General features: G+C 42.5%; 1 protein-coding gene across 1 annotated transcript; it reads right to left on the reverse strand.

The window, feature by feature from the left end:
- Window positions 1–395: 395 nt before the first annotated feature.
- On the reverse strand, window positions 396–27,034 carry STAT1 (signal transducer and activator of transcription 1). The gene is made up of 24 exons (XM_065669937.1): window positions 26,932–27,034; window positions 25,028–25,156; window positions 24,304–24,448; window positions 22,927–23,025; window positions 20,938–21,033; window positions 20,171–20,249; window positions 18,575–18,666; window positions 17,836–17,987; window positions 17,082–17,240; window positions 15,612–15,704; window positions 15,129–15,188; window positions 13,858–13,887; window positions 13,682–13,775; window positions 12,730–12,771; window positions 12,170–12,253; window positions 11,539–11,637; window positions 10,918–11,053; window positions 9,040–9,095; window positions 7,855–7,949; window positions 5,557–5,696; window positions 4,763–4,948; window positions 4,019–4,094; window positions 3,457–3,559; window positions 396–2,937 (listed from the first exon to the last, which is right to left on the reverse strand). Exons 2-24 carry the CDS (start codon window positions 25,153–25,155, stop codon window positions 2,914–2,916), a joined length of 2,268 nt encoding a protein of 755 aa, XP_065526009.1. The 5' UTR covers window position 25,156; window positions 26,932–27,034; the 3' UTR covers window positions 396–2,913.
- Window positions 27,035–27,201: the final 167 nt, after the last annotated feature.

A 27,201-nucleotide genomic window follows, 5' to 3' on the forward strand; every position in this document is an offset into this window, starting at 1 on the left:
GACAAGTGTGAGACACTCACCAGCCCCAGAGAAAAGTGGTGCAGGAGAGGGCCAGCTTGGCAGCTCACCAGATTTAACTGTAGGTCAGTTACCCTACTGATGAACTCCAGTTAGAAATTCAAGTTTGGTTTATTAAACTCTGATTGGGGAGGAAAAATAAGCTAATCAATTATTCCAACAGCCACCTTTCAAGAACCCTGTAATGCAGATGGGCAGAACAGTGCAATGAATTAAGAGCATCTGTACTGCCTTTGGACTTCACAGCTCTAACTGTTGCATTGCACAAACAAGTTTAAAATGAGCATATTTTAAACATTATGAATACAGTAATCTGCTGGCAGACACATCGTCGTTGCAATAGAAGTAGCCAAAACACAAGAGAAAGGACAAAAGTGTCAACTGTGATAGTTCCATTTATTTAAAATGGCAAAAGGCTATTCCAGCATGGGGAAAAAAAAACATGGGTTTTAGAACTATTGGCTGTATAAAGACAAAGCCATCGATAAAGCTGTGGCTTTAAATCTCACCAGAAGATTTCACCCTGATTGATAAAGTATAATGAAAACAAACTGCTGCATCTAGAACATGAATACAAGTGTAGCTCAAGAAACAAGCGTTTGATTTTTGTATTACAATAACGATACACATAAAGGCATTCAGTTACCATGTGATATTCTGCAGCACTGTAACCTCTATAACATAAGGCACCAAAACCAAGTCAGTTTAGCGATGCGTTCCATTTAAATACGTATGTTACTGCTCTAGGTCCTTTCACTTTTCTTTCTCTCGAGTGTTGCAGGGGGCACATCAGTCTTCCTGCGCACAACACTAAACTGAACCAGTTGTTTAACATGTAAGCAGCAGGTAATCAATCTACCATTTCTGAGTGGTGGAGAAGCAGCTCTGCGACCCCTGAGCCTCACTGGCCACTGCTGCCCTCCCCAGCATGGGGAATAGGCAGCAGCGGGGTCTGCCACAGCAGTAGCAAGTGTGGCACAGAGGGGCTGAGGTTGGAGGGCCTGCTGGAGGTAATCTTGTCCAACCCCAAGCTCAAGCAGGGTCTGTACCTGAGCACATGAGATCCAGTACCAGGCTTCTGGAGTCCCTCTGCTCAGCTGTGTGCTAGTTCGCAGGCTGGACTAACACATGCCCTTAGTCCAAGAGATCAGCTACTTAAGACAACCTTGCCTCTTAACTGTGAGTTGTTAATTATCTTCAAGCATGCAGAGAAACAAACCTGTTCTTCCTCTGATGGAAGCACAGCTTCATTCTTTAAGTGCTAAGGACTGCATATCCTGCAACCATTACTCCATTTAACTGAACTTCCTTCACTTTCCTGGACCTTTTCCCTAACTGCAAAACCACTTCAGTATCGAAGTTGGTAGGGTCTTGAAGCTATTCAACAGTTAAATGCATGCCCTGGTTCATAGTGCATGAGAAAATTAAGTTCCATTCCACTTGTTATAACCTAATGGAGCACATATTATTGTAAAAGATATAAATTCACCAGATCCTCATCTTGGTAGAATAAGCACAGTGAGTAAAACCATACGTCAACCCCTTTGGCACTCTAAGAGTAGTTTCTCGTTTTGTCTGGTACTGCAAGTGCAAGACAGCACAACTGCAGACTACAGAGGCTTTAGTCTGGATCGTACACATGGAGCTGCAGTCTCAGCATGTGACAATGCAGCTTTAAAGCGCAGTCCTAAGAAGTGCTTTTTCTAGGGAAGACTGTGCTGAACATCCTATGCAAGGAAGACCTTGCCTTAAGAAGCAAACAAAAATGAAATCTCACTCTCATGAGACAGCCCCCCCCCTCCCCCCCGCAGTCCTGTGTTCAGCTCTGGGATCCCCAACACAAGAGGGACGTGGAACTGCTTGAGCAAGTCCAGAGGAGGCCATGGAGATGCTGCAAGGGCTGGAGCAGCTCTGCTCTGGAGCCAGGCTGAGAGAGCTGGGCTGGGTCATCCTGGAGAAGAGAAGGCTCCTGAAGGGGAGACCTTTTAACAGACTTCCAGTACCTAAAGGGGGCCTACAAGGATATGCTGGAGAGGGACTTTTTACAAGGGCATGTAATGACAGGACAAGGGGAAACAGCTGTAAGCTGAAAGAGGGAAGATTTAGGTTAGATATTGGGAAGAAATTCCTTATTGTTATGGTGGTGAGACACCAGAACCAGCTCCCCAGAGAAGCTGTGGCTGCCCCATCCCTGGCAGTGTTCAAGGCCAGGCTGCCTTGGGCAGCCTGGTTTAGTGGAAGGTGTCCCTGCTTGTGGCAGGGGGGTTGGAACTGGGCTTTAAGGTCCCTTCCAACTGAAACCAGTCTGGGATTCTATAACTGTCTGGCTTATGTTTCTTCAGTATGCCATGCCCTCAGAAGAGGTAAAACCAGGACAAACTCCAGCAGGATGGATTCTGTGTGGCATACACCTGCAGAGTGTTTCTCTTCTCCTTTCTGCAACACAGATGAAAATTCAAAGCTATGAAAGTTCTTCAGACGCAGTTACGCAAAAGGTGCAAGCTCTCTGAACAGAACCTCTGCAAAAGAACTAGCTTTCCTTTGAAGCCTTCTATGTACACCCAGCTGTTTTACACGCTATATTTAACTAATTCCATTACACAAAAAATGCATGTTACTCACCACTCCTGGTAAGGACCTCTCATTCCTATCTTCAGTCTGGTACGGTATCTCACTAACTGGAAACACTTTAACAAAGAACTTCTAAACAAAAGAAGTGCATGGAAGGAGGCTACTCAGACTGCTGTTTACATTCCCATTAGTTAAAAATTGCTACTGGACCTTCAGGTGGAGAAACCAAAGAACTGAAGTGAAGCATGTCACCAAGTCATTGGCTGCAAAGCAGGATGCATAAGCTAATCAGCGATGGTAATGATGCAGTAAGAAGCTCAACCTTTAACTTGAATAAGCTGAACACATCTGCAACAAGAAGAGTAAATGTCAACTAAACAAGCCAAGTAAAGCCCTAATGCTCTAGTTTTTGCTAACCACAGAGCACAACCAGGTCTTGACCAAGTAGCACCAGGTTTGCATCTTAGGATCAAACTACCATGGAGGGAGGAAGCTTGGATTTGGGTTTTTCTGAAGCACACCCCGAAGGGATGGCTCTGCTCTGTTAACAGGCAGTACCTTGCCAGCCTTGGCAAGGCAACACTGCCAAGCTGCACACCTCCTTCCAGCTTTCCTCCTCACCCAGACCCCACAAGAAGGACCACAGCGTTACTCCTTCATCCCTTCCTGCAAGATACACATTGGTAGCTTTGTTCTCTTGTTCTTCATCCCTATCCCCATCCTCACAAACAAGTGGAAATAACAGCTGATAGCAATCCCAGTCTAACTGTGGATTCCCAGCTTTCCCTATGCATTCAAAAGGGGAAAAAAAGGAGAAAGCAAATTCTGGCTAAGCCCTCCTGTGAAAGGCTGGATTATAACACATACCACAGTGTCAATCTCTGCTGGGCCCACCATCCGAGACACCTCATCAAACTCTTCAGGAGACATGGGGAGCAGATTTTCTGGAGACTGGAGCCTGGAAGGGTGGCTAACAGAAGGAGAAGGGTAAGGACAAACCTTCACCAAAGTGAGGCACAGCTGAGCTATCATGTCTAGTTCTGAGACCAGAAGGGCTACTAATGAGGTCTCCTGTGAAGAAGACATAGCCTGTAAGCAATACGCCGTGCTTTGCAAAGCCAGCACAGATTTAAATGAAAGCTGGGACTACTCAGTGATCTACATTCTAATCAAGCAAATCCAACAAGTCTTTAAGAACTTGCTTTTCATGAAATTATTTGCCAGTACAGCTACCTGTAGGTTTCTTGGGGTTTTACCTAAAAACAGTCTTTCAAACACAGCACTGCATGAATGTGGTGTGATCAGATCCTCAAAGGGAAAGAGGGGCCACTGACAGGGCCCCCTCACTTTAAATACTGTGAAGAGACATAAACTACAGCAAAAAGTTATGATCAGCTCCTAGAAACCCAGCATTTCTATAGGAACTTACACTTCAGATACAGAGATTAACTCAGTCTTGATGTAGCCGTTTCCCTTGGGACCATCCAAATCCATAGGCTCTGGTGCTTCAAGGAGGGGAAAAAGAAAAAGAGCTTGGTTTTGGGTGGGGTTTTTCTTGGTGGTGGTGAGGTTTTTTTAGCAAGTTTACTTCACATTGCTATCTTTATTGTACCAGAAATAAAGCCTGTGACCCAGGTAATGTGCAAGTCTCTCTCTTATGCATTTTACAGCACTAAGATGATTTTATTCCATTTTTCAGTCCGCTTTTCGTTTCTGCTTTTCCCCTATTGAAAACTGAGAACAAAACCTCTCCTTAAGTTTGATATAGCTGCATCAACTCATCCTGCCAGGCCCACACAGCCAGGATCAGTCCTGTGTAACAGTCAAATATGAGTCACAGGTCCAGCGGTTAGCAGGAACCTGCAGGTCTGAAGTGTCTCACAAGGCTCACTTGAAAGCTGAATCAGAGGGCCAGCGACAGCAACGTTTTCAGGTTTTGATCTGACTAGATCTCATGTTGTGTCTCTTTAAAACCAGACCTTATCTTAACCTACTAAAGCTTAGGTGCCTGTTCTCACCTTTCAGCTGAGCAGCACTCTTTCAACTGAGCAGCATGGGATAGGCTGCCAAGACATTCACTCCAATTGCCACCCTTTCTTTCTATTACACAGTGCACAAGTACCTCCAGAACAAATATCACACTTACACTGTGTGAGTCATTTATAGCACTTACCCTCCTTAGGCCTGGAGTAATATTTGCCAAAGGCATTGTCTTTGGGTATATCGGGGTAAAGAAATCTCAGTGGATTTTCAGGAATGTTTTCAGCTGCCATCACTTTGTAGTTGCGAATGATGTCAGGGAAAGTAACAGCAGAGAGCTCCTTCTTGGTGTATGGTTCCACTGAATGGAACTGGGGCTCTGCAGGTGAGAGAAGCAGCAACTCTTAAAAGTGGTTTCAAAGTTGTTTTCTGTAACTGTCCAGTAAAGCTGCAGCCACTTCCACAAATTCATAGGTCTGTGCTGCAGATCAGTATTTAATGACCACCAAAGGAAGCAGAATTGTTCTGTGGAATAGGAAGGCACACGCAGGGATAGCATATACAGTGATTGCTCTTGGTGTATTTTGTGTTTGGAATGACAAAACGAATCTGAGGGATAAGGTGCTATGTGTTTGGAGGGAGATGCAGGTGCACATGTACTAAAGGTGTCTTGCTAAGAAAAAACCTGTGGATGTAGAGGAGACTGCCTAGGCAGTATGTCCTCAACAGACTTCCAGGCCAGAAGGAATACCTGAGAAGTGGTACTAGTCCTAGCTGAAACCTTGAACAATTAATTGACAGCGTGGCTTATGATCTATACTAAGGTATGTGTCTGCTGTTGCTTGCAGCTTGTTGCTTGTAAGGGTTGGGACTGCTAGGGTGGTGTATTGTATTGGTTCTCAGTGTGAAAGAGAAGAGCATAAACATGACTTCTTCTGATGTAAGCTTGTATTTTGAAGACAAAGATGTTCTCTGTTACTGACTTACCAATTTGAGATCCTTCTACCCAGGTAAATGTGATTGCTCCCTCTCTGCTGCTTTCACTGAACCTTAGCAAAAATGTTCCTGGACTCTGGTCCTTCAATAAAGTACGTTCTTTCTCTTTGCTGATGAAACCCATGATGCAACTGTAATGTTGAAAACAAAGCTGAGTTTACTCCTCAAAATAAAACCTATGCTGGGCTAGCTAGGAGAACTAAAAAGCTTTTGTCAACCAAAAGTGCTTAAGTACTTGTGAAAGCCTCACAGAAGGCATTGTCTTGGGAATAGCTGGAAATCTAGCAGTAGGATTGGCAGCTTGAGCTACTGTGTGGAAGCCATGAGTTGCCACAGCTTCCCCTCACACTCCTCCTTCAGTCTGGTGACTTATACAGATGTTGTTCTGAGCTCAGAATAAAAGCTGTGAGGTAGAGGCAGAAGTAAAGCTATATGTGTGTAATATGGTCAGATCCCAGCCAGAAGTTTCAATTTCACGAGTCGTTTCTCCTCTTTGGCTGATGAAACCTTTGCTAGCTACCGGACTGCATTCACACAGGTATGGGGTTTGTTTCATTCCTGGTACACATTCTCTAGATGAGCTGTTTTGTTTGTGTGACTTCAACCCCCAGAATCGCTATGGTCAGCAGATGTAATTGTGTGGGCAAGGCAGCCAGTGTGGTTACTGTAAGAAATGGATTGTTGGTCTGAACAGGTATTGAGGAGGGAGTTGTACAAGCCAGCACTAGGGCATAACCCTGCTCATACCCCAACTGCTTCTATAAATGGTCAGACTTTATTTATAATGCTGCTTATTCCTCAAAATACTCTATCAATAATTAAGTATTGAGTGCTGATGCTGGCCTTCTGTGCATTAAATTAAGTGCTTTCTGCACAAAACCTACTAAATCATGGCTTTGCTTATAACTTCAGAGGCCTATTCTATGGAGTCTTGTTTGTTTTGTTTTTTAATGGTATGCTTTAGGTAATAAATGTGTTCAGTAGTAAATATCCTGTGTATAATGAAAGTCTCTTGCCTTCCCATCTTTCAGGTTCTTAAGGCTATAGTACTTACTATTTTGTAAAGAAAGGGAGTCTCTATCCTAATTAATACTACAGATTTGTCTCTTTCCCACTAAAATATCTTCGCTGTTGACAAGTTTTCCCTTCAGTTTCCCTTTTTGCCTTTCTAGGCAGTAAAGATCTCTATCCAACACAAGCCAGCTGAAGGAGGAAAAACAAACAGCACCAAATCTCTGGTTTTGATTACATTCAGGATTTGACTCGCACCACCTCTTTCTGTTAAACCCTAAGCAGTGGATTGTTCTCACACCTGAGAGAAATGAGCTCTACTCAAGACTGTATGCTATGAAAGCCACATGCAAAACCAATCCTGTAGGCATGCAGCCATGCTGAGGCAGAACACTGAATAAGACAGAACTGCAACTCTGCTTCAATAATGCTGACAAAAGCTCCTGCTGCACTGGAGTCCACTTAGTTAAGAAATACGTAGGTTTTAGGCAGTGCAAAGAGGCTTTGACAAAACTAGGGGGTAATCATTTGCAGCCTGCTGCTGAACATAGCAAGACAGAACCCTGCTGTTGTAGATCCTGAAAACTGTGGGATGCAAGGATGCTCCACTGTGAGTGTGCTATTGACAGGGTTTCTTAATGTGGCTAAATCTAACATGCAGGACTGGGACCTTGGCTTGTCCTGGTTTTGGCAGCAGTTACTTCTGAAATCGGCAATACCAGAACTGAAAGTTTACTAAACCTGTAGTAAAGGGCAGATGGAGCTGGTTTTCCTTCTGGCAGGGTCTTACTAATTAATAATACTCTATTAAATCAATAAAGACTACTTTCTGGACTCACTGCAGATACAGATGTTCAGTGTGGCTGCTGCCACCTACAGGAGGCTCACAATAGGCCTGTGGGTAGGGTTTTTGGGTTTTGGTTTAAACGCAGGTGATCCCTTCACGACTTTGTACTTCAGTCTTCCCCATCAGAGAAGAGGGTTCTAGGGTGTGAAAAGAACCCACTGACAGTGGGAGCAGGGGCAAAAAAAATATCTAACATTCAAAGCCCTGCTCTGTGACTTAGATGGGACAGCTTGGTCATCTGCTGGTTTTGCTTTAAGCAGTTGCCTCATTACAGCTTCCTCACTACTAGAATTCATTTGCCTCAGACTTTTCTAGTTCCAAGTTCCCCTTTATTGGATCTGCATAAACAACCTCAGTACCTGAGCATGCAATTTCTAGCCTAAATGGAGATAGGAGACAATGATCAGATCTTAACTTCAGTCAGGTCTTACCCATCATTCCAGAGACACAGGAGGTGTTTCTTAATAAGCTCCAGGATTCCCTCAATCCACAGCCAAAAGGGGAAATTTTTATCATTTATATTTTCCTGGAATTCAGAATATGGCAAGACAGGGGTGGGAGAATAAAGGTAACGAAACATGAGAGAGGACGCAAGCTCTCAATCCTGCCAGTATCTACTTGTTTTAGCGTTTTTCTTCCCTCTTTCTTCTGTCCCACCCTCCCCATATTCTCTTACAATTTTTCCCCCCTTTCTGTTTCTCTACTCCAGGGCAGAAACTATTGGGAATGAAGCATGTACTGAATCTTAAGGCAAGAGGCAGTGTGACAGAAATGCCTGTTTAAGCCTACAGTACCCACAAACGTCATCCACAGCTTCTCATGCAAAAACTCTGGCTTAAAAGCAAAGGCCCTGGCTCCTGCCTGTGCCTTATCACAGCTCTTGGACATACAAACCATCCCACTGGACTTTCAACCAGGCTGGCTAGCAGAACAGCTTCGAGACACTTTCTGTTCAGATTCCTGACTTCAATTCCCCATGAGACACCTGTATTAATGAATTTGAGTGCCTGTAGGGCACAAGAGCTTTGCTCTTTCCCCAGTCTGCTCCTGCCTGCTGCCATCCCCTGCTTATCTATACCAGTTTAGGATCTAAAGCCAAAGAAAATGTGAAATGTCATCCTGTCTTGATGCAGCTGGGGTTATGAAATCTAATGATGTGTTTTTCTGTCACTGTGCTGACCCCCCTGGCCATCGTGTGCTAATTCTCACCCTAATCCAGTTGTCCCTAGTCTCACAAGCATCCTTCCCTATGACATCCTGCTGTTTGGTTTTGGTTTGGTTGGTTTTACATTTTCTGTAACAGCTAAAATGGAGAACTACTAAAAGCAACTGTATTAATAACTAAAATATTGTGTCAGGAAATGCATCTTTCAGGGTAGTTCACGTGGCTCAAAAGCAATCTCAAAATCATTTGCTCCTTGCTATTATGAGCCCTTTTTCCTCTTTCTGCCGCTACCTTAACCTCACCACCAAACCCTCCCACAGCCATGTAAGCTCCAGAATAATTAGGGTACACTACTGAGAAGCACCCTGGGAAAAAAAAAAAACAAAACAAAAACCAAACAAACCAAGACAAAGCTCCCTCTTCCATCTCAATGTTTAAATTGTGGTCATACCTTGCAGAATCTTGTCCAAGGAATAAGGCAATCGTGAGATCCTCCACTTGTTGGCCCTGGACAGAACAGATTGACTTCAGTCACGTTCCATAAGTTACTTAGTAAGGCTGAAGGGAAAGTAGCTGGAGAACCAAGTTCTGTTTATTTACAACTCTGAGCTGTTGGATTAAAATGAAATGGAAGGCCACTGTATTTTCACAGCTCATGCACAGAGAGCTTGCAAAGTTCCCCTCTGGAGTTCACTGCATCAGAATAATCAAATGCATGCATTCCAATACAAATGTATTCATTATGGGCACCAATTCATTCTGACACTTTCTACACTGTGCTACACCTAACACTCGCCACTTACAAAATGCTTCCATGAAACGGAAAGGGGACTGAAATCTTGCACATCTCTCCAGCAAAACAAGAAAACTGCAACATGTAAGCTTCTCTGTAGGGGCTCAGCAGACCCTACAATGGCTTTATTAGATTAAGCACTCTACTGTCTCAATTCTAGTGACTTTTCAGCTTTTGCCCCAGGAACTCTTGACTCCTAGGTCTGCCCCACCACAGACTCATCTTGCTCCTGTTGCAATCGTTTCCTCCCTGCCTTGTTTTTATGTCAACAGTTTCATAAACCACAGCCAAACCACAAAGAGAATACTATGCTGTGACTACAGTAGCTAAAGCTTTGCAGACCCCGACTCTATTCGGAGCCAAATTCTTTCCATTACAGATCATGCTATGGATTACAATAAAGTCAGAAGTACACTGCTTTTTCCTCTCATCTCTCTAAAAGTAAATTGGGTTAGGGAAGCTTTCTGATGCTGCTAATTTTAAGAGACCAAGATTCTGTCAACTTTCACATCACAACAACAGTGAGTTGTATGCTGGCACTCTGTTAGCTTCCACTAAGGAATCCCAAATATGCCATGTTCAAATACCTGGATTTTTTTCAGTAGTGAAATATTTCTGGCTGTAGAGATAAGATTTAAATAGCATCCCTACTGTTACCAGAGCTTGACAAAATCTCTGAAGCTCTGAAATGCAAGCTGACCCCAAAATATGCCAGAGGTCACTTTGTCTTCATGATGGCTAATTAAACAAAAAAATTACTTCCCCTGTGGAATTTCGACAAATAACCTATTAAATCAGTAAGCTTTTTGTCACATCTTGTGTCTTGGGGAAATCAGAGGAAGGGAATTAGACACTGGAATGCTGTACTTGCCACCTAGACCCACTAATGTCAAATCTCTTTAAGTATAAATGTTTCCTGAAACTTGAGGTTAGTGGAATATACCGAATCAACAGTATTTTTATCTAGAGTCTACTATGCACACTCAGTAGCAGTGTCAAGTGCCCTGCCTACAAGGCAAACCGACAAACAGCTTGGAAACAACTCATGGATGGTTAGGCTTTTACTAAGGACTCTTATCTGGGAGATGATAAATTCTATATCCTTTAATAGTTTCATAATGTTTGCATTTTGATACTGCAACTCTGTTTATGCAGAGAAAACCCCTACTGTAGCTGAAGGCATGCATGAAGTTAAAATTAATGGAGATCAATTTAAAAACAAAACCAAAAAATTAAATACATCAAACAGCCACCTCAAAGATTGACTGAACACATGCAGTAGCTCTTCCAAAGGCAGAAGTATCCCCAGTCTGCATTCCCCAAAGAACAGAGCTCATAAGTTAGAACTGCAGATGTTGTCATGACCTGACTTTCCTTTACAAGCTCTACCATACTGAAAACACTTCAGTGCTATAAAGTGATACTATATGAGGGGAAAAAGGTATGAGAGGAAATGACAACTTAAAATAGATTGCAGAAAAGACCTAGAACTAGCTTCAGTTCAAACAGGCCATGTGTGATGGAAGCAGACCATACCAAGTAGCTTCTCTCCCAACATGCTCAGCTGATCTGCGTTAAGTCCTCTCTTTGTTACAGATGAAAACTGCCAACTCAGAACTTCAGAAAGTTTAGACCACTTTGCATACGGTGGATTCAGAAAGAATGACAAGTTCTGGAATGGAAGGGAAAAATATAATCTATAGTCAATAAACATTAATTTTGGAATGACATTTGAATTTACAGAAGCGTAATGCTGAAACAAAATGCAGACTTAAGAACAGATGTCAGTCTGAGACAACTCTGCAAAAGCAAGTTGCTATTCTGACTCTTTACCAGGAAAAGCAACTACTGGGATGATGACTCTGGTTTGGACTTGCCTTCTCACAGTGGGCAGAATTCCTAGATCACTCAAGTGTGCTATATTTGAATTCCTGGATGTTTATTTGGCTTTTCACTGTATATGCTGAATACAATGCATCCTTATGGGGGTTTCAAACATTACTCTGTTTAGCATAGGGAAGTAAGTCACTGTGCTTCTCTCTGTCCCTAAAAGCCATTAAGAGTTATGTGCATGGAAAAAAATGAAGCAGCCACTTGTATACAGACAATGCTTGAAAACAGCAAATAGTATTTCTCATACATTTTCTTTTTAAATACCTTGGGATCAGTAGACAGCATGTTGAACCATAAGATAGAAGCCCATCCACTTGGAAGCTGGCTCACATTTGAGATCACAACAATGGGGAGGGATGTGGTCTGAAAGGGACACAAAAGGAAACATGTTGGGCTACCATGCACTGGTCCTGCAGTCCTCCTCTAGACTACCTACAAACTCAATTCCATTGTAATTCCTCACTTGCATCATCTTAACTTTTCAAAGTCTGTGTGTAAGGGTGAAAATGTTACTATGATGAATTATTAGAAAGACGTGGTTTTGTCCGATCAAGACTTTCATTTAGTGTCAGTTATGACAGCACTGATAGTAATGGTAAAGTTCATAGCATATTGCTTCTGAAATAAATTAAAACTGATACTTAGAGAGCTTAAGACACAGGGCTGGTTATCAGACGCTTTGCAAAGAACATCTACTCCTATTTACCCAGTTTTGACAGCATTCTCAGTATATCTGTCTAAGCGGAGATGTTGTGAAGTGTCATTCATATATTTGAAATAATTGAAAGTGCTTGATACCCCAGTACTTCAAAAAAACAAAAGAAAAAGAAAGTTTAGATTGTCAGCATCAGTGACATACAGGAATTTAAGTCCATTTGCATCACCTAAGACATACCTCTAGGTCTATTACCAAGCCAGGCTGGCACAGCTGTGTCTCAAAACTCAGAGAGTGAAGTTCTTCTGTTACAATGAGAGGACCCTTTAAAAGAAACAAAAGCCAACAAACCTTTCAGGGACTGAAAATTGTGTATGGGGAAGGTAGGAGGATTCATCACAAAGGAAAAACCTTTTCTGACAAAGATGACTTGCTCTAGACCTCAGAAACAGTTTACAGGTCAAAGTCAAATGACAATGCTGACTTCCTAAAACTGCCTGTTAGAATGGGTACTCTCTAGGCACTTTTTTGCTCCTACCTGGAAGCCATAGAGAAATCTGTCCTTGCCTGAAAGTCCTGGTAAAGCTAGATGCCAGTGAGGGACAGCCCTGAGGTGACATCATTCTGCCAATAGTTCTCATTTGTAGGCACCTTCTACACACACCATTTCTTAGACACTCAGCTTGTCTCCAATTAATCTGTCATCCCGTGTGGTTCTTTGTGGGGTTGAGCAGAGCACTGTCTTAAATGCCTTTTCAGTTTTATGCAAAAGCTTTACAAGCAAGGTGAGTGCTGCTTACCTCATTTGTTCTGCTTCCTGCATTTTTCTGTTCTTTCAGTTGCTGCAAGCAGATAACAACAAAAAAAAAAAAAAAAACCCTGTCATTTATGTCAGCCACAAACGAAAGTAGTAGAGGATGGAAATGTTTGCATGCTCTGGTAGTTCAACTGTATGCAAACTTGCTGCACTAGTGTCTGACTCTATTTGGTTCTAAGCTGTGGAAGCCAAAGGATTAAATTGTAGGTAACTACTATTTTATAAACCATTCAGCTGTGAAAATAGATATTGCACCATTATGATGCGATGTCTTTATGTAAGAGGCCTTATATGAACAGAAGTAGTGTGAAATTGGGAAGGATTAGATGAAACACTGGTTTATTGAAGTACCCCTCTGAAATGGACAATAAGCTCCACACAGCATCTGCTCTGGGAAATGAAGGGAGGAAGGGGAAATCCCGTGTTCACTTGTCGGGACTTGCATTCTTCCTTTCATGCTGTAATGGTGGAACCAGTTTGACTTATCTCACAATCTGCAGATCAGAAGTGTTGTATAGTTTGCTGAAAGCACTGACTTTCTTGTAGCTGCCCATTTCGTCTACCAGACCCAAAGCTCTTTAAACTACTCCAAGCTTTCCTACCTATGACCCTTCCTCTTAAAGACCCAGAAAAGCATTTCTAGGCTTATTTTTCTTACTCCTCTGAAGAACTCATTGCAACATAAACTGTATGGCAGCAAATACTCTTGTTTTCATTTCTGGCCCTATTTCAGTGACAAAAGCAGTAGCTTTTCAATTGAAACAGGCTAAAGATTTCAAAAAGAGAAGAACAAAGAAAAGCAGAGATGACCACAGTTCCTCTAACAGAAAAGGAAACTATGACTTCAACAATAAAAACAATTTGTCTCCTTCCTACCACACCCTCTACCCACACAATTAAATGGATGTGTTAATAAAAGACAAAGAATCCCCTACCAAGTGCCTGAATTCTGCTGCTAGACTTCCATTAGTGGATTCTTCCATGTTCATTACTTTCGTGCTTGTTCCCAAAATATTAAATTTCCTGAACCTTCACAAAGAGAGAGAAAAGATCTGAGTCTCGAGTTTGTTGAAAGAACCCAACATGAACATACCAAACTGATGCCACATACCCTTTGACCGAGTTCTTCTCGCTTACATCTCTGTCAAAAAGAAAAAAAAGACAAAGTAACAATCTCTAAAAGATTCTGCCACAGACAGAAAATGTGTGTTTTAGTGCCTGACAGAGCAGACTGAGAACTGATAAATGCTTCTGTGAAAAGTGCACAAAGTGTAAAAGAAGTGGCAACTGGTTCATGCAATCAACATCCATATTGTGCTACACAGGGTATCTTTTACTGAGGCTTAAATTTTTATATGGGAGGTTTATAATCAAAGTCCTTTCTTTTACTGCATAGGTTTTAACTCTTGGTCTGAGAAATTATATAGTACTGTTATTTTAAATCTGCTTTCAAGCCATACAACTTACCACATAAATTGCTGTGTCACTTCAATCTGTTTTCCCAACCCTTGGGATTTTACTGAGTTGTGTTTTATCTGCGCTTCTCAAAGCCTCAGCCCCCACATCCACCACATAAGAATTTCTTTTTCGTTTTCTTTTCCCCATTCCATGCAAGTTTCTGGGCCCCAGAGGTGTTTCAAATGAACAGAATGCCCCCAAAAGGCTTGAATGGCAAGACAAAAACCCACCTACTTTCTTAAAAGCATGGCCACTATCATTATTTTGGATAGCCTGTTACATTTCTTTCCCTGTCCTTCCAGTAAGTGCTAAATTCATCTGAACTGTATTGCTTGTAAAAAACTGAACTTGCTTATGAAACATTGGTAGTAGTCCGCTTAGATTGGTTTGAGTTTTTCACTAACTGGGAACATGTGATATGTTAATGGTAGACTGCTTATACCCTTAATTCAGAAATAGCTTTAGAATAGCTGTTCTTCACTAGCGACTACCCAAAAAGTAAGACTTTTAAAAGACATGACTGAACTCCATGCAACTGGAAACAGTGGAGCTCAATTCTCTGTTTTCATTTAATGCTAGCCCAAGTGAAACTACCACGACACAGAAGGGCAGCATGTGCTCTGCAAAAGCACAAGCGCTGCTCTGTGCCCAGACTGATTTAGTAGGAGTGAGCTGTCCTTGGTGCACCTGAGTGGAGCTAGCAGTGAGAAGATGAGGTTGTCTGTACTCTGTGACACGTCTCCAATGGCAGAGAGATTTAGAGCAAGGGCATGAGTATAAAAAAATGGAGGGTATACCTGCTGCCATGGAAAACCAGCCTGCTCCTGGTCAACTCAACACTTAAAATATCACTGCCTTTTGGATGTCTGAAGATGGGGACTGCTTACCATTAATGTACACAGGGATGAGAAAAATGCAACGTACTTATCGAATAAGACTTTCACTTTCAAGTTGTAGTTCAATTCCTGCAATTTCACCAGCAATCTGGAAAGAGAATTTTTTTTAAATGACTGCAGTTGCAAAAGACAGGTTCTCTTCTACTATGTTACTTATCACAGATACATATTTAAGCTGCACAACTCAGGGTTGCATAAAAGCTCCAAGCTTGCTCCCTACAAGATAGTGTTTAGAGAGGAAAGTAAATGGACAAGTTACTGGTTCTGCTGGCAAAGTTGTCTGCACGTATTTTCTTGTCTCTGGTTATGTTTCTTGTATATTCAATGTCCCTCAATTCTGTTAATGCAAGTTAAACTTTGCTAGAAGATAGACTCCCTGCCACATGGCACTTTCCTCCTCTTGACCACAGCACCTGGGCTACAGTGTAAGATAAGCAATCCTCTCGGCTGTAGGAAGCTGGTGACACAAAAGGCTTGCCACAAAACAGGAAGGGGAAAGGGGAAAACATACCTTAGCTTTACAGTAAACTGTACTCCTGTCTTCAGGACTAGTGGCCTCTGAGGATGTGTTGGCATGCAAGGCTGCCTCTCCACCACAAAGGAGCTATGGAAAGAACAGATTAACAGAACTCTTATTTATCAATGTTGTACTTAAGAAATAAGAAGTTATGTAAAAAGTGAACTTTAAAAGAACAGTGAATTGCCAGTACTACTACACACTTTGTTCATGCAGTTTCAATCTACACAGAGGGGTGTGTGCTGGTTTCTTTCAGTTGTACCTCTGGGGCTAGAAATATTGCAAGTATAAAGTGATTTCATAAGGACTGGCTTTTCCTAAATATACTGATGGCTTGTGGAAGGACAGCACTACCTCAAACTTCCCTAAAATCAAACGGCATATAAACACTGTGATGTAACTCAGCACAATCCAAGTAAGGAGAGCGTTGCTTTGTTTGCCAATCCCAGTGCCTGCTACACTTTGTTCCAGTGCTATGTAACAACATGCCGAAGAGCCAGATAACCTCGCTGGGGATTTGATAATGGCTAGCTAACCCCATGAAGGAAGCTCCTGAGGCTAACCTGTTCTGATACTCCAAACTGTTGCTCTTTTGGGTGCCTTTTTGTGTAGCACTGTGCTGCATAGACCTAAATCCTGAAATTGTTACCTAGGCCTGCGCAGCATGGAGACCTTTCCCTCAACTATACTTACAGGCAAGATAACTAAACAGTAGCTTACAGGTAACTAAACAGCAGCTGGATTTCTACAGCTCTTCCTCATTGCCTTCACTTTATTTAAAAAACAGCACCTATGTTTTCCAATTGAAGATTAGGGGTCAAGGCATCTGAACAGGACTCAGAAAACCTGGGTTCTAGCCCCCCATAACAGAGTGTTACCTATTGTACCAAAGCCCCTCTCTTATCTGCTAGATTCAAGTCTTCTGCAGCATCAATTTATCTACTGTATGTTTACAGAATGGGACTCTGATCTTATGTGGGACAACTACCAGCTTACAGTATTTTGCGTCATGGAGATGGTAGAAATAAGGCTGACCTCCCTAAGCTGAAGAAAGCGAGGATGTGCCCAGAGACAAAAGGCTGGAGAATCTAGTGTACATTTACCTTGGGCATAGGTTGGTGCAGATAGTTTCCTGCCTCCATTTACCAGAGCTTTGCAGGGCTGAAGTTCAAAGCATGAAAAGGACTAGCAGCCTAGGAGTTAGATTCTGTAATCAGTGCATGTTGTAGCATAGCTCCTTGCCAAGTTAAATGATGACTGATCACAAACCCTTTCCATGGGCCTAAACCTGTGGAAACCCTAGATGGAGTAAATCTCAAAAATGGTCATTTAGTTTCATGTTTGCGACAAACTTAGGAAAACCTCAGAAAACGCAAAGTTAGCATGCAGGAAATACTGAGGGAATGGAAGAGAAGGTGCTCTCCATCCATTTATTCATACAAAAAGACACTTCTTGTCTGTTACCTCTGGATGAGTTGTTTGAAAAGACTATGTGTTCGGTCCTGCAGAACTTGTTTATTTTTTGTTATGGGATCAGGGTCATAAGTAAACTTCTGTTCCAGCTCCTCAAGCTTTTTGAGCTGCTGACGAACTTGCTGTAGACTTTCAGCAACAATGGTGAACCTACAAGTACACAATCTTATTACTTTTAGCATGTTTTTGTAGTGTAATAATGCTGAGACAGAAGATGATTGTCCGGAAGGACTAAGCAATGCACAGAGAACACTTCTTTCTCACTGGAAATGTGGTAAGGTAATAAAATCAATGAAATGTAGTTATACCGTGACAGAATCATAGAATCATAGAATAGTTAGGGTCAGAAAGGACCTTGAGATCATCTAGTTCCAGCCCCCCTGCCACAGGCAGGGACACCTCACACTAAACCATCCCACCCAAGGCTTCATCCAACCTGGCCTTGAACACTGCCAGGGATGGAGCACTCACAACCCCCCTGGGCAACCCATTCCAGTGTCTCACCACCCTAACAGGAAAGAACTTCCTCCTTATATCCAATCTAAACTTCCCCTGTTTAAGTTTTAACCCGTTACCCCTTGTCCTGTCACTACAGTCCCTGAGGAAGTCTCTCCTCAGCATCCCTATAGGCCCCCTTCAGATACTGAAAATGTATAATACAAATCAGCAGGGTATTTCACAGATTCGGTGTTCTCGTAAAACATTACGAGTTCCCGTCCAATGCAGTCCTTGACCACAGACTTACCAGTTCTGTAGCTGGTCAAGACAGGCGTTGGGTGGGCCACCAATACATGCTGTCTGTTGCCTGCGTTTCCACTCCACCAGCTCCTCATTAATAAGAGCAGTCTGTGTGTGCTCTGTGGCATTCAGCAGCTGTACTATCTTGTTCACCACTTCCTACAGAGAGTATTAAATTACCCTGCTTATTAAAAATACTTCACACAGGAAAACGAAGTACTGTTTTAGCTAATGTTATCTGTCTTGCAAAACTCTGCAAGCATCTCAAAGTACTAACTTCTGTCAACAGAAGTTGTTTTTAGAAAACACGCGTCATTTTAACTGGAGTAGTTGCTAGATTAAGTGAAGGAACAATGGAGAAACAAAGCATGTTCGGTATTGCTGAATTCTGAAGAGCCAATGTTTCATGGATGTCCCAGGTGTATATCTGGGATTACCCAGTGTTTGCTGTAGTTTTGAGCATTACAAGAAGAGTGAGCACTTTTAACTCTAATGTTACTGATGGGACACCTTTTCCCTCTTATCGTTTAGCTTTACCTGAGAGTTTGATAAAGGTTCCTTAAAGAGAATCAGAACTGCTTACAGAGATCCCAGATTTTCAGTCAGGGTGGAAAGAATGAAATCTTAATACAACTAATAGTAGTAGAAGAGTTTTCTTTTACAAAATTTATGTCAAGCCAATGAAAATCCAATGAAAATGCAGTCAAAATGAAGTGCTGTTGCCTGAAAGAAAACTTGAGTGCTACCTTTCTCTTCAGGTCAAGTGATAAAAACATCTTATTGAGATTCATCTGTTCTTTCTTATATTCCTCCTGCGACGTACTGTTGGACTCGTGCTCTGTAAAATAAGCCCAAATTGTGAAGGTGAGCCTGGTGGATTGCTGAAGTATGAGTGGGAAAAACACTGAGGGGAGAAGGGGACCTGCCTGGCTAATGTCAAGTGAAGGTATATCTTTAAAGCTTAAGGAAGGAAATGTTTACTGCCTTCTAGGTTATTTTGATTCCTCCTTTCCTTCTTCTGAAAGGACAGTCTACACCTGAAGCACTAATGCAAGGGAAAGCTGTTATCCCAGTGAAGTAATTGAGTTTGCTTACTTCTTAGAGCAAGAAACTAATCTAAAATAGTTATACTGCATAAAGACACATGCTGAGCAACTTGTTCTCATGCTGATTTCAGACATGAATAATTAGTATTTAACCTTGCAACAGTAGCTAACTGTTATTTTAAGGGAGGATGTTTACAGCCTCCTGAGGATAGCCCAGGCTGACAGATCCTACAGTCACTCTAGTTATTACCTCTGCTGCCAATGACCTTAGGTTAGAAGTTCCCATCTGCCTCATGGAAGTGCTACCTGCCTCCAGACACAAACAGCAAGATCGTGGCTCAGTGCTCCCCTTAATATCTTCTGAACACATCCCTGTTCTGAGGGACAGTCAACTGCTAATTTGTGTCGGAAACTGAAGCCTTTTCTAGAACAAAGTAAAAAAGACAGATCTGCATAATGAAACCAGTGTGGACTACAGCTGCATGTGCTTCCCTTGGTAGACAAACGCCTACAAAACTTGAAGCAGGAAGGCATTTGTGAAATACAAGATAGCAAAGAGAAGCCTAAACTTGAATATTCAGGTGTAAGGTTCAATGATCACAAGATCTATAGGGTTTGCTATTTCTGCTACCAAAAGGATGTAAAGGACGAAAGAACACTGCATTAACAAAGAGGCTCTTTTACTCGTCAGGACAGACGCAGAGAATTCATCTTCATGAATTTAGGTTTCAGCATAGAATCATAGAATCATAGAATAGTTAGGGTTGGAAAGGACCTCAAGATCATCTAGTTCCAGCCCCCCTGCCATAGGCAGGGACACCTCACACTAAACCATTCCACACAAGGCTTCATCCAACCTGGCCTTGAACACTGCCAGGGATGGAGCACTCACAACCTCCCTGGGCAACCGATTCCAGTGCCTCACCACCCTAACAGGAAAGAATTTCCTCCTTATATCCAATCTAAACTTCCCCTGTTTAAGTTTTAACCCATTACCCCTTGTCCTGTCACTACAGTCCCTGATGAAGAGTCCCTCTCTAGCATCCCTATAGGCCCCCTTTAGGTACTGGAAGGCTGCTATGAGGTCTCTACGCAGCCTTCTCTTCTCCAGGCTGAACAGCCCCAACTCCCTCAGCCTAAAGCAGAATTAATGAAGGAGGGACATTATCAAAGCAGAATTAATAAAGAAGGGACATCGCCAATAAATTTGGCTGCATCTCATTAGGTTTAGAATCTTGACATATGACAGCAGTTTACCGTGACTAAGTACATGCAATGGGATACTTGATAAATTACCTCTATTCTGCAAGGTTTTACATTTGAAGTCATATTCATCTTGCATATCCTCTAATGTCTTGATGTCTTGCTCCACATCCTACAAAGCACAAATTAAGGTGGCCACAATTATTCAATACCTTCACGCAATGTGTAACTTGTGATTTGCATGGTATCAACCCTTTACAGAGACGAAGTCCAGTTTTGTAGCAATGCCTTTTCCTGGACCTTCCTAACAGGAAATATGCCTAACCTTAACAACCTTTTACTGATTCTCCCTTCCTCCTCTTCTTAGCTAACTATAATTGTTATTAATAAAGTATGGAAAATAAGGAGTTCATGAGAACCTAAGCTACAGTGGAAAAACCCTGGAACAGTACACAGCATTTTAAACAAAGTCTCAAATTCTTAGAAATCTTTTTTCCAAGCAATATCTGTCATGACAAGACCATAAATACATATGCTAAATGAAAATCTATCTTCTAGTTAATACCAAATTAGTCAGTATATCACTTCTTCAGAGTTTTTTCCTCAGTTGCTAGTATTTCAGATGGATAAAATGTTGTTAAAATTTAGGCACAAGAAATTTGATCTGGCTAAACCAGTCAAATCCCAATCCGTATTAGGTTGCTACTAACAAATAATTACTTTCGATTTTCAGTCACTGGCTATAACTTGAAAACCAAACCATTTTTTCATTATTTTTATTTTAAAATAACTCATGTACTGAAAGTTTTCAACATCTGTGAATCAACAAACACTACTTTAAAAAGTTATACTATACTTACTACAACACGGTTTTTTACACCTTTAACTTCCGCATCAAGCTCCTTCTGTTTGTCCAGCATCCCGATCACAGTGTTCTGTATGCCCCCTACCTCCATCTGAGGAACAAACAGAACAATAACAGAAGTCAAACCAGAGTGATTGATTACAGCAAACATTTTTTCATTAATGTAAGTTAGTGGCTTTTGTTGACAATCAACCTGATGAAGCTGGCTGGTTCTGACAGATCATACTAAGGCTTTATAATACAAAATTGGGTTCAGATGAATCTGTAGAAACAAGGGAGGATTAAAAATTGCCTGTTGTGTGGTGATGATGCATTTTCATCATAGCAATATAAAGCTATAAGCATATTTTGTTTTCTCTCTGCACAAATACATTCTTCTTATGTTCATGTATCTTTTAAATGTATTTCAAGGAAACAGCAGCCCTGAAGGCTGGATGACATCTACATCAAGTATTATATTCATCCATATGGCATATGGAGAGAAATGGCCTAAGAGTAAAGAACACGATATGTCTGTGTATAGGCAAATGGGGTAACTTGGTATCTAATTTCTTTCCTACTGAGCATTCAAGCACATTTTAGATCTCGGTATAGTTTTTTTGAAAGCTGACCCCAGTAACATTTGGGAATTTTATTACATGACATCACTTGGAGGGAGCTGCAGTAATTTAAAAGGCAGGATCTTTTCGTTCTGCATGTTAACAGTACTATTGGCATTAGACACTTGCTGTTCCTCCACTGTAGGACAGTCACAAATGCACTGTTGCTCCAATGCTTCAACTTAAATGCTTTAGATAACCTTAGCTTATTTGGTAAGCTGCCAAAGGTCCCCCATCATAGATTTAGGTCAGACTATGAAGGCAATCTGAGCATACTCATGCATTTGGGATTCTCCTTTATTTTTTTTTTTATGATGCTTATAATTGTGCTTGCTCTGCATTTTATCTTCTCAGCTTTAGGAAATGAGAACACTTACCAAAAAGCAGAGGTAAGGCATGGTGTTTTACCTAGTGCCAACAGTAAGTATAGGATGACTTATTTCCCTTTTTGATGACCCAAATGCATCACATACATAGCACTCACAACTGCCAACGGCATCACTGGCCAAAACAGGAACTGAGTGGCTGTGCTGCAGCTACAAGGGCTCTGTAAGAGTCACATTTTTAGAGGAGCTGCTTTGGACACGGTTGCATTAGGCCCCTTGTTGAAACCCTATGCGTAATGTTCTCACTCTACCAACATGTATTCAAAAACTTGCCCTAAGGGGAAGTATTTTGGCATCAGAACTTGTCATGTTCAGCCAGTCATCACTTTATTACTATAGAAGTAGATTACATCTAGCTATATTGCTTACATGAGTTTCCCAACTGCAGATTTTTTTTATTGCAAAACAGTTCTCCTTGAAAAGATAAAAACAAAGATGAAAAGTAAGAGAGCAGATGAGGAAGGAGAAGAATACGGCTTTACCCATAGTTCAAAGAAATGGGCTTCATTAAAAAAAAAAAAGTAATAAATAAATACTTGGAGGTAACTGGAAAGGGGATGCAGCATTTTCCCACAGTGACAGTCCAGAGAACACCAAGGCTCAGCTGCTTAATATGGAGTAAGTGCAGGAGTGAAACACAGGAGAAAAAAGCTAGAATGTTGCTGGAAAAACAAGGCGAGCACTAATAATTAAATTGTAGTAAAATCTGATGAGTACATTAGACTATACAGAAGAATTAAGGAAAAAAAAAAGCATAGCTTTTATATCACTCAAGGAATAGCAACTACTTCCTGGCCATTTCCCCTCCAAATGCTTCACACAGCACAAACAAGGCACACTGTCCAGCTGGTACGTATCAGTGTTCACTCTTTCGTCTCTTGGAAACATATTGCTGGGCAGAGAAGATAACTGAAAGAAGAAACAGGCTTTCTTCCACTCCCTCTGTCCCAAACAATAGAAAAGGGTAGACACAACTGCAGTATGTTCCAAGACTGTTACCTGATTTGATAGCTGGGCACTGCTTAGAATTTTTCTCTCTTCTTTCAGACAGCTACAGATGATCATTGCCATTTGTATTGGGTCTTCTTGGAAATTATCCTGGCATTAGAGACAGTCTGTTGTTAAAGTTCATACCCGTAATTTCTTATACTTCAGTAAACGGACTGGCAAAAAGATTAGTGGGTGACTGTGTGTGTGTGAGGAAACGCACTGGTCATAGCATAACATGCTCCAGCGTTACAGGGGGTGTGACAGATGCAACCATCTCAAAGAATGAGTTTCTTATTTTAGTTCATCAGTGTATGAAGAGATGGAACTTGGCACAAAACAACAGGAAAGGGTCAGAGATATTACTGGGAGAAGGGGATACTACCCTACAGTCCCAGAGAGAGCACATCTTCTCTTGAGAGCTACCCTCCCACACCTTTTAAGTACAGCTGCTGGTTTTGAAGGGCAGTGGCTCCAGTTTAGCAGGTACGGCTCTTGCTCAGTAATGTAAAGGAGATGTGTGTAGCTGCCATTTATGAACACACAGTCAAGGCTGGATACAAATTCAACCTTATGGTCTTACATGCATACAAAGTTGAAACATGCTCTGGATTGAGTACTACCCTGCTCCGCTTGGGATGGTGTTGCTGAGCTGTACCAGCCTTCTTGACTGATCTTTCATTGGTGGTCTGTAGTTACTATCAGGTAAGTACAGCCTGGTCACGTTTGTTCAGAAAACAGTCCCTAGTCACCAATTTGTGGTGAGGAGAAGCTAGGTGTGTGGGAATATAGGCTGTGGAGAAAGTGACTCTATGGAAGACCATCTGGCATAGAGCCAGAGGGGAGGTGGGGAGGACCAACTAACAGAAGTAGGTAAGTCACTAAGGATTAAGTTCTGCACTGTCACTCACTGCCAAGTGCTTTGGCCCTTCTCTTTGTCAGTACAATACAAGGCACAAAAGTGCTGTCTAATGACAAGTCCTTTGCTATTAACTGTAGTTCTGTGGTTACATTTGAAGGATTTCTTATCCTATGTTTGTTTTGCATCAGAAGCTTATTAGGATGCTCAGAAAAGTGGCTGAGGAAGGGGTGGGAAAAGTGAAACTACTTTCAAGTAAGTGCTCCACATACATATAGTAAACACTGTAAAAACTAGAACTTTCTTGTTCCTTGTGTTCTCAGAAACTGTAATTGTACTGGTAATGAAACTAACTTTCTAACTGTAGCAAATTAAACCGAAAGTAAGACAACATTTAGATTCTGGTTTTTAAATTAGGATTCCTACCTTCTCTGTGAAAATCCCTCATCGCACTGTAATTTGCCTAGAGGCACCTAATTGCACTACTGAAGTGATTCAATCAAATGTATAAGCATACACCCCAGGCATACCTGAAGGTTACGTTTGCTTTTCCTTATGTTGTGTTGCAGCAGAAAGTTGTTTTCTATCAAGAATCTGCTAAATTGATCATCAAGCTGTGACAGCAGGTCATGGAATAACACCGTAGCAAAAGATACATTGTTGGCCGCATGTTCCCTATAACAGTTTAAGGCATACTTGCGTTAAATACACTTTTAACACAGCATTCAATTTACAGGAGTAAATTACTTTTAATCCCCAACTCCAGTGGTAGTATATGCGAGCAGTAACAATTACCTTCCAATATAAGCCAGTTTCATTGACTTTCCTTAATACAAAACGCTGTCTGCTCTATTTTTACCATGTTCTGTACAACTTCATTTACTTATTCCATGCACATCTAAAGAGAAAACTCTCCACAAAATCTTGGCAAAAAGTTCAAAGTCTGTGAACAGTGAGAGACTTAACTGCCAAGGTAGTAACTGGTGGGTCTTAAACCAGCCACTTTTGTTACAGAACAACCAAGGGAAATATAAGATACATACTACACTTGTTATTCTAGGTGTCAGTCCCCTCTAGAAAGGCGGCCTGAAGAGGGGCAGGAACAGAGGCTATAGCACCCACACAGCTACTGAAGTGTCCTACCAGCAAAGGTTAACCTAGCAGCTCGCTTCCCCAGTATTCTGCTGCTGCCTGTAACTGAATGTATGAGAACACTGCTTAGCACGTAAGCTGAAGGTCAGCTTCTATGCTTACCAATCCTGGTTTTCCAGCCACTGCGCCAGGTACTGCCTGATCTCCATAGGAAAGCTGTCATCGTATAGCTGGTGAACTTGCTCCAAAAACTTGGAATCAAGTTGCTGTAGCTGATACCACTGAGCCATCCTGAAGAGAGGTGGGAGTAAGAAAAGTGTAAACAGTTGTCTTTCCAAGTAACCATTACACATGATGGAGCCCTGCTTGCCTGCAAATGGCGGAACCCCTGCCTGATCATGGGAAGTGGGGAATGAATTTCTTGTTGTGCTTTGCTTGTGCGCATGGCTTTTGCTTTACTTGTTAAACTGCCTTTATCCCAACCCATTAGTTTTCTTGTTTTCACTCTTTGGATTCTCCTCCCAATCCCACCAGGATACTGTACACTGCCTGACTGAGACCCTGTACGTGGAATTTCACTTTCCGTTGGTGCAGACGAACTCCCCTCCACCAACAATGTGACTGGGGAAAAAAACCCCAAACCTCTAGGGGGCCCTTTTTCAGGTGCTATTTGTGCCCTATTTGCTGCTCTGAATATGGACAAGATCTCAAGTCACCTGAAATGGATAAGTATGGGGAAGATGTTTTTTCCTGATACATAGCTCCCAAGATCAAATTTTCAGGTTAAAGTCAAGTAATTCGTGCAGCAGACAAAGGTTACTTAATACCAATATGACTGACAGAAGCCATGCTGTACAATGACACTTCTATGATAGAGTGGCTTTATGTTCTGATGTATGGTCACTAGCTGCAGACCAGTTACAGTCTTCTCACTGGGCTGCAGGTTAGCATCCTGTAGTGGAAATGGCATATAAAGATATATCCAAGGATAAGTCCAGGATGAGAACGTGGGTGGTGGGATGCAAGTTCTCTCTGCAACTTCTTCTTAAAAAGGTGATAAGACCTATTCGAAGAACAGGGCAGCATGGGGGTAAAGGGCTATCTTGCATGTGGCTTCCAGCCAGTCCGTGTTTCCATGCCAGTTCCCTCAGCTGCTGAGTGGCACATGCTAAGTGTGAGAAGTAAATGAGAGTTTAAAATGCAATTATGTTTAATGTGAGGGATCTGAAGATTTCAATACGGGATTGACACCAAGCATGGGATTCGGATTACAAGAAACACAGCATTTGATTATACTGTAGCGGCACCAAGGCAAACAGTTTAATGTGGCATTGGCAAGGAAAGCTAAGCTGGAAGATTTTGTCTAAATGCATGAACTTCATTATTTTTCCTCTAGGACTGAAATGCAAATGTACTCCAATCTTCCTGTGTCTTAAAGCAATCAGACTGGGAAGGGACTTAGGGTTGGTGGCAGAAACCATCCAAAGAGGCAGTTACAGAGCAATATAATGCAGCAAATGCGATCCTTCAGGACGCAAGCACAGAAACACTTAAAAAGCAGAAGTCGGCACCTTTTGTGGAGATGGCACTAGAGAGACCAGTACTGGGATACAGGCATCCCAGTATATGACACTGGGGTACAGGCTGCCACTGACAAGTGAGGCGGTGTAGGATGGACATCTTGCTGGTCTGCCTTGTCCTGGGTAAGGGCAATATAACTGCAGTCTCTGGAGAGACTTCCTGCTGGAAGCCCCTAAATAGGTGGCTCACCTGTAGCTGTGGGGGCCTCGGAAACACCCGTGTACCAAGCTCGCACTCGCTCCCGGCTGCCCTTTAACTACATTTAACCCCGCCGCCTCCTAACAGCTCACGTCGCTCCCGGATGGTCGCAGCGCAGCCGCGCAACGGCAGTTCGGGAGCAAAGGCCGGGGGGTGGCCGGCCCCGCCGCCTAGCCCCTCGCACGCCTTGCCTTGCCTTCCCTTCCCCGCCCCACCACCGCGGCTCGACGGGCCCGCGGGACGGACAGCCGGGCAGCGCCGGCCCGCTCTCGACCGCCCGCACTTACCCGTGAAGCACGGCTGCACCACAACGCCACTCCACCGCCCGCGCTCCGCTACAGAAATACCCGGGAAGCCGCGGACGGGCTGCGGCCCGTGGGGCCAATCACAGCCTAGCCCCCTGCAGCCTCTGCCAATGGGAGCGCGGAGATGCCGGGATGCCCCGCCCACCGCCTTTTCCCTTCCGCGTTGGGGAGCGAAGGGGGGCTGATCTAGGTGTTACACTGCACCCACTCTGCTGCTGAGCCGCGCCGGGTGGGCCGGCAGCGGCTGTAGGG

Source organism: Lathamus discolor, chromosome 3 (assembly GCF_037157495.1).
Source record: "Lathamus discolor isolate bLatDis1 chromosome 3, bLatDis1.hap1, whole genome shotgun sequence".
In the NCBI taxonomy this organism is placed as follows: Eukaryota; Metazoa; Chordata; class Aves; order Psittaciformes; family Psittacidae; genus Lathamus; species Lathamus discolor.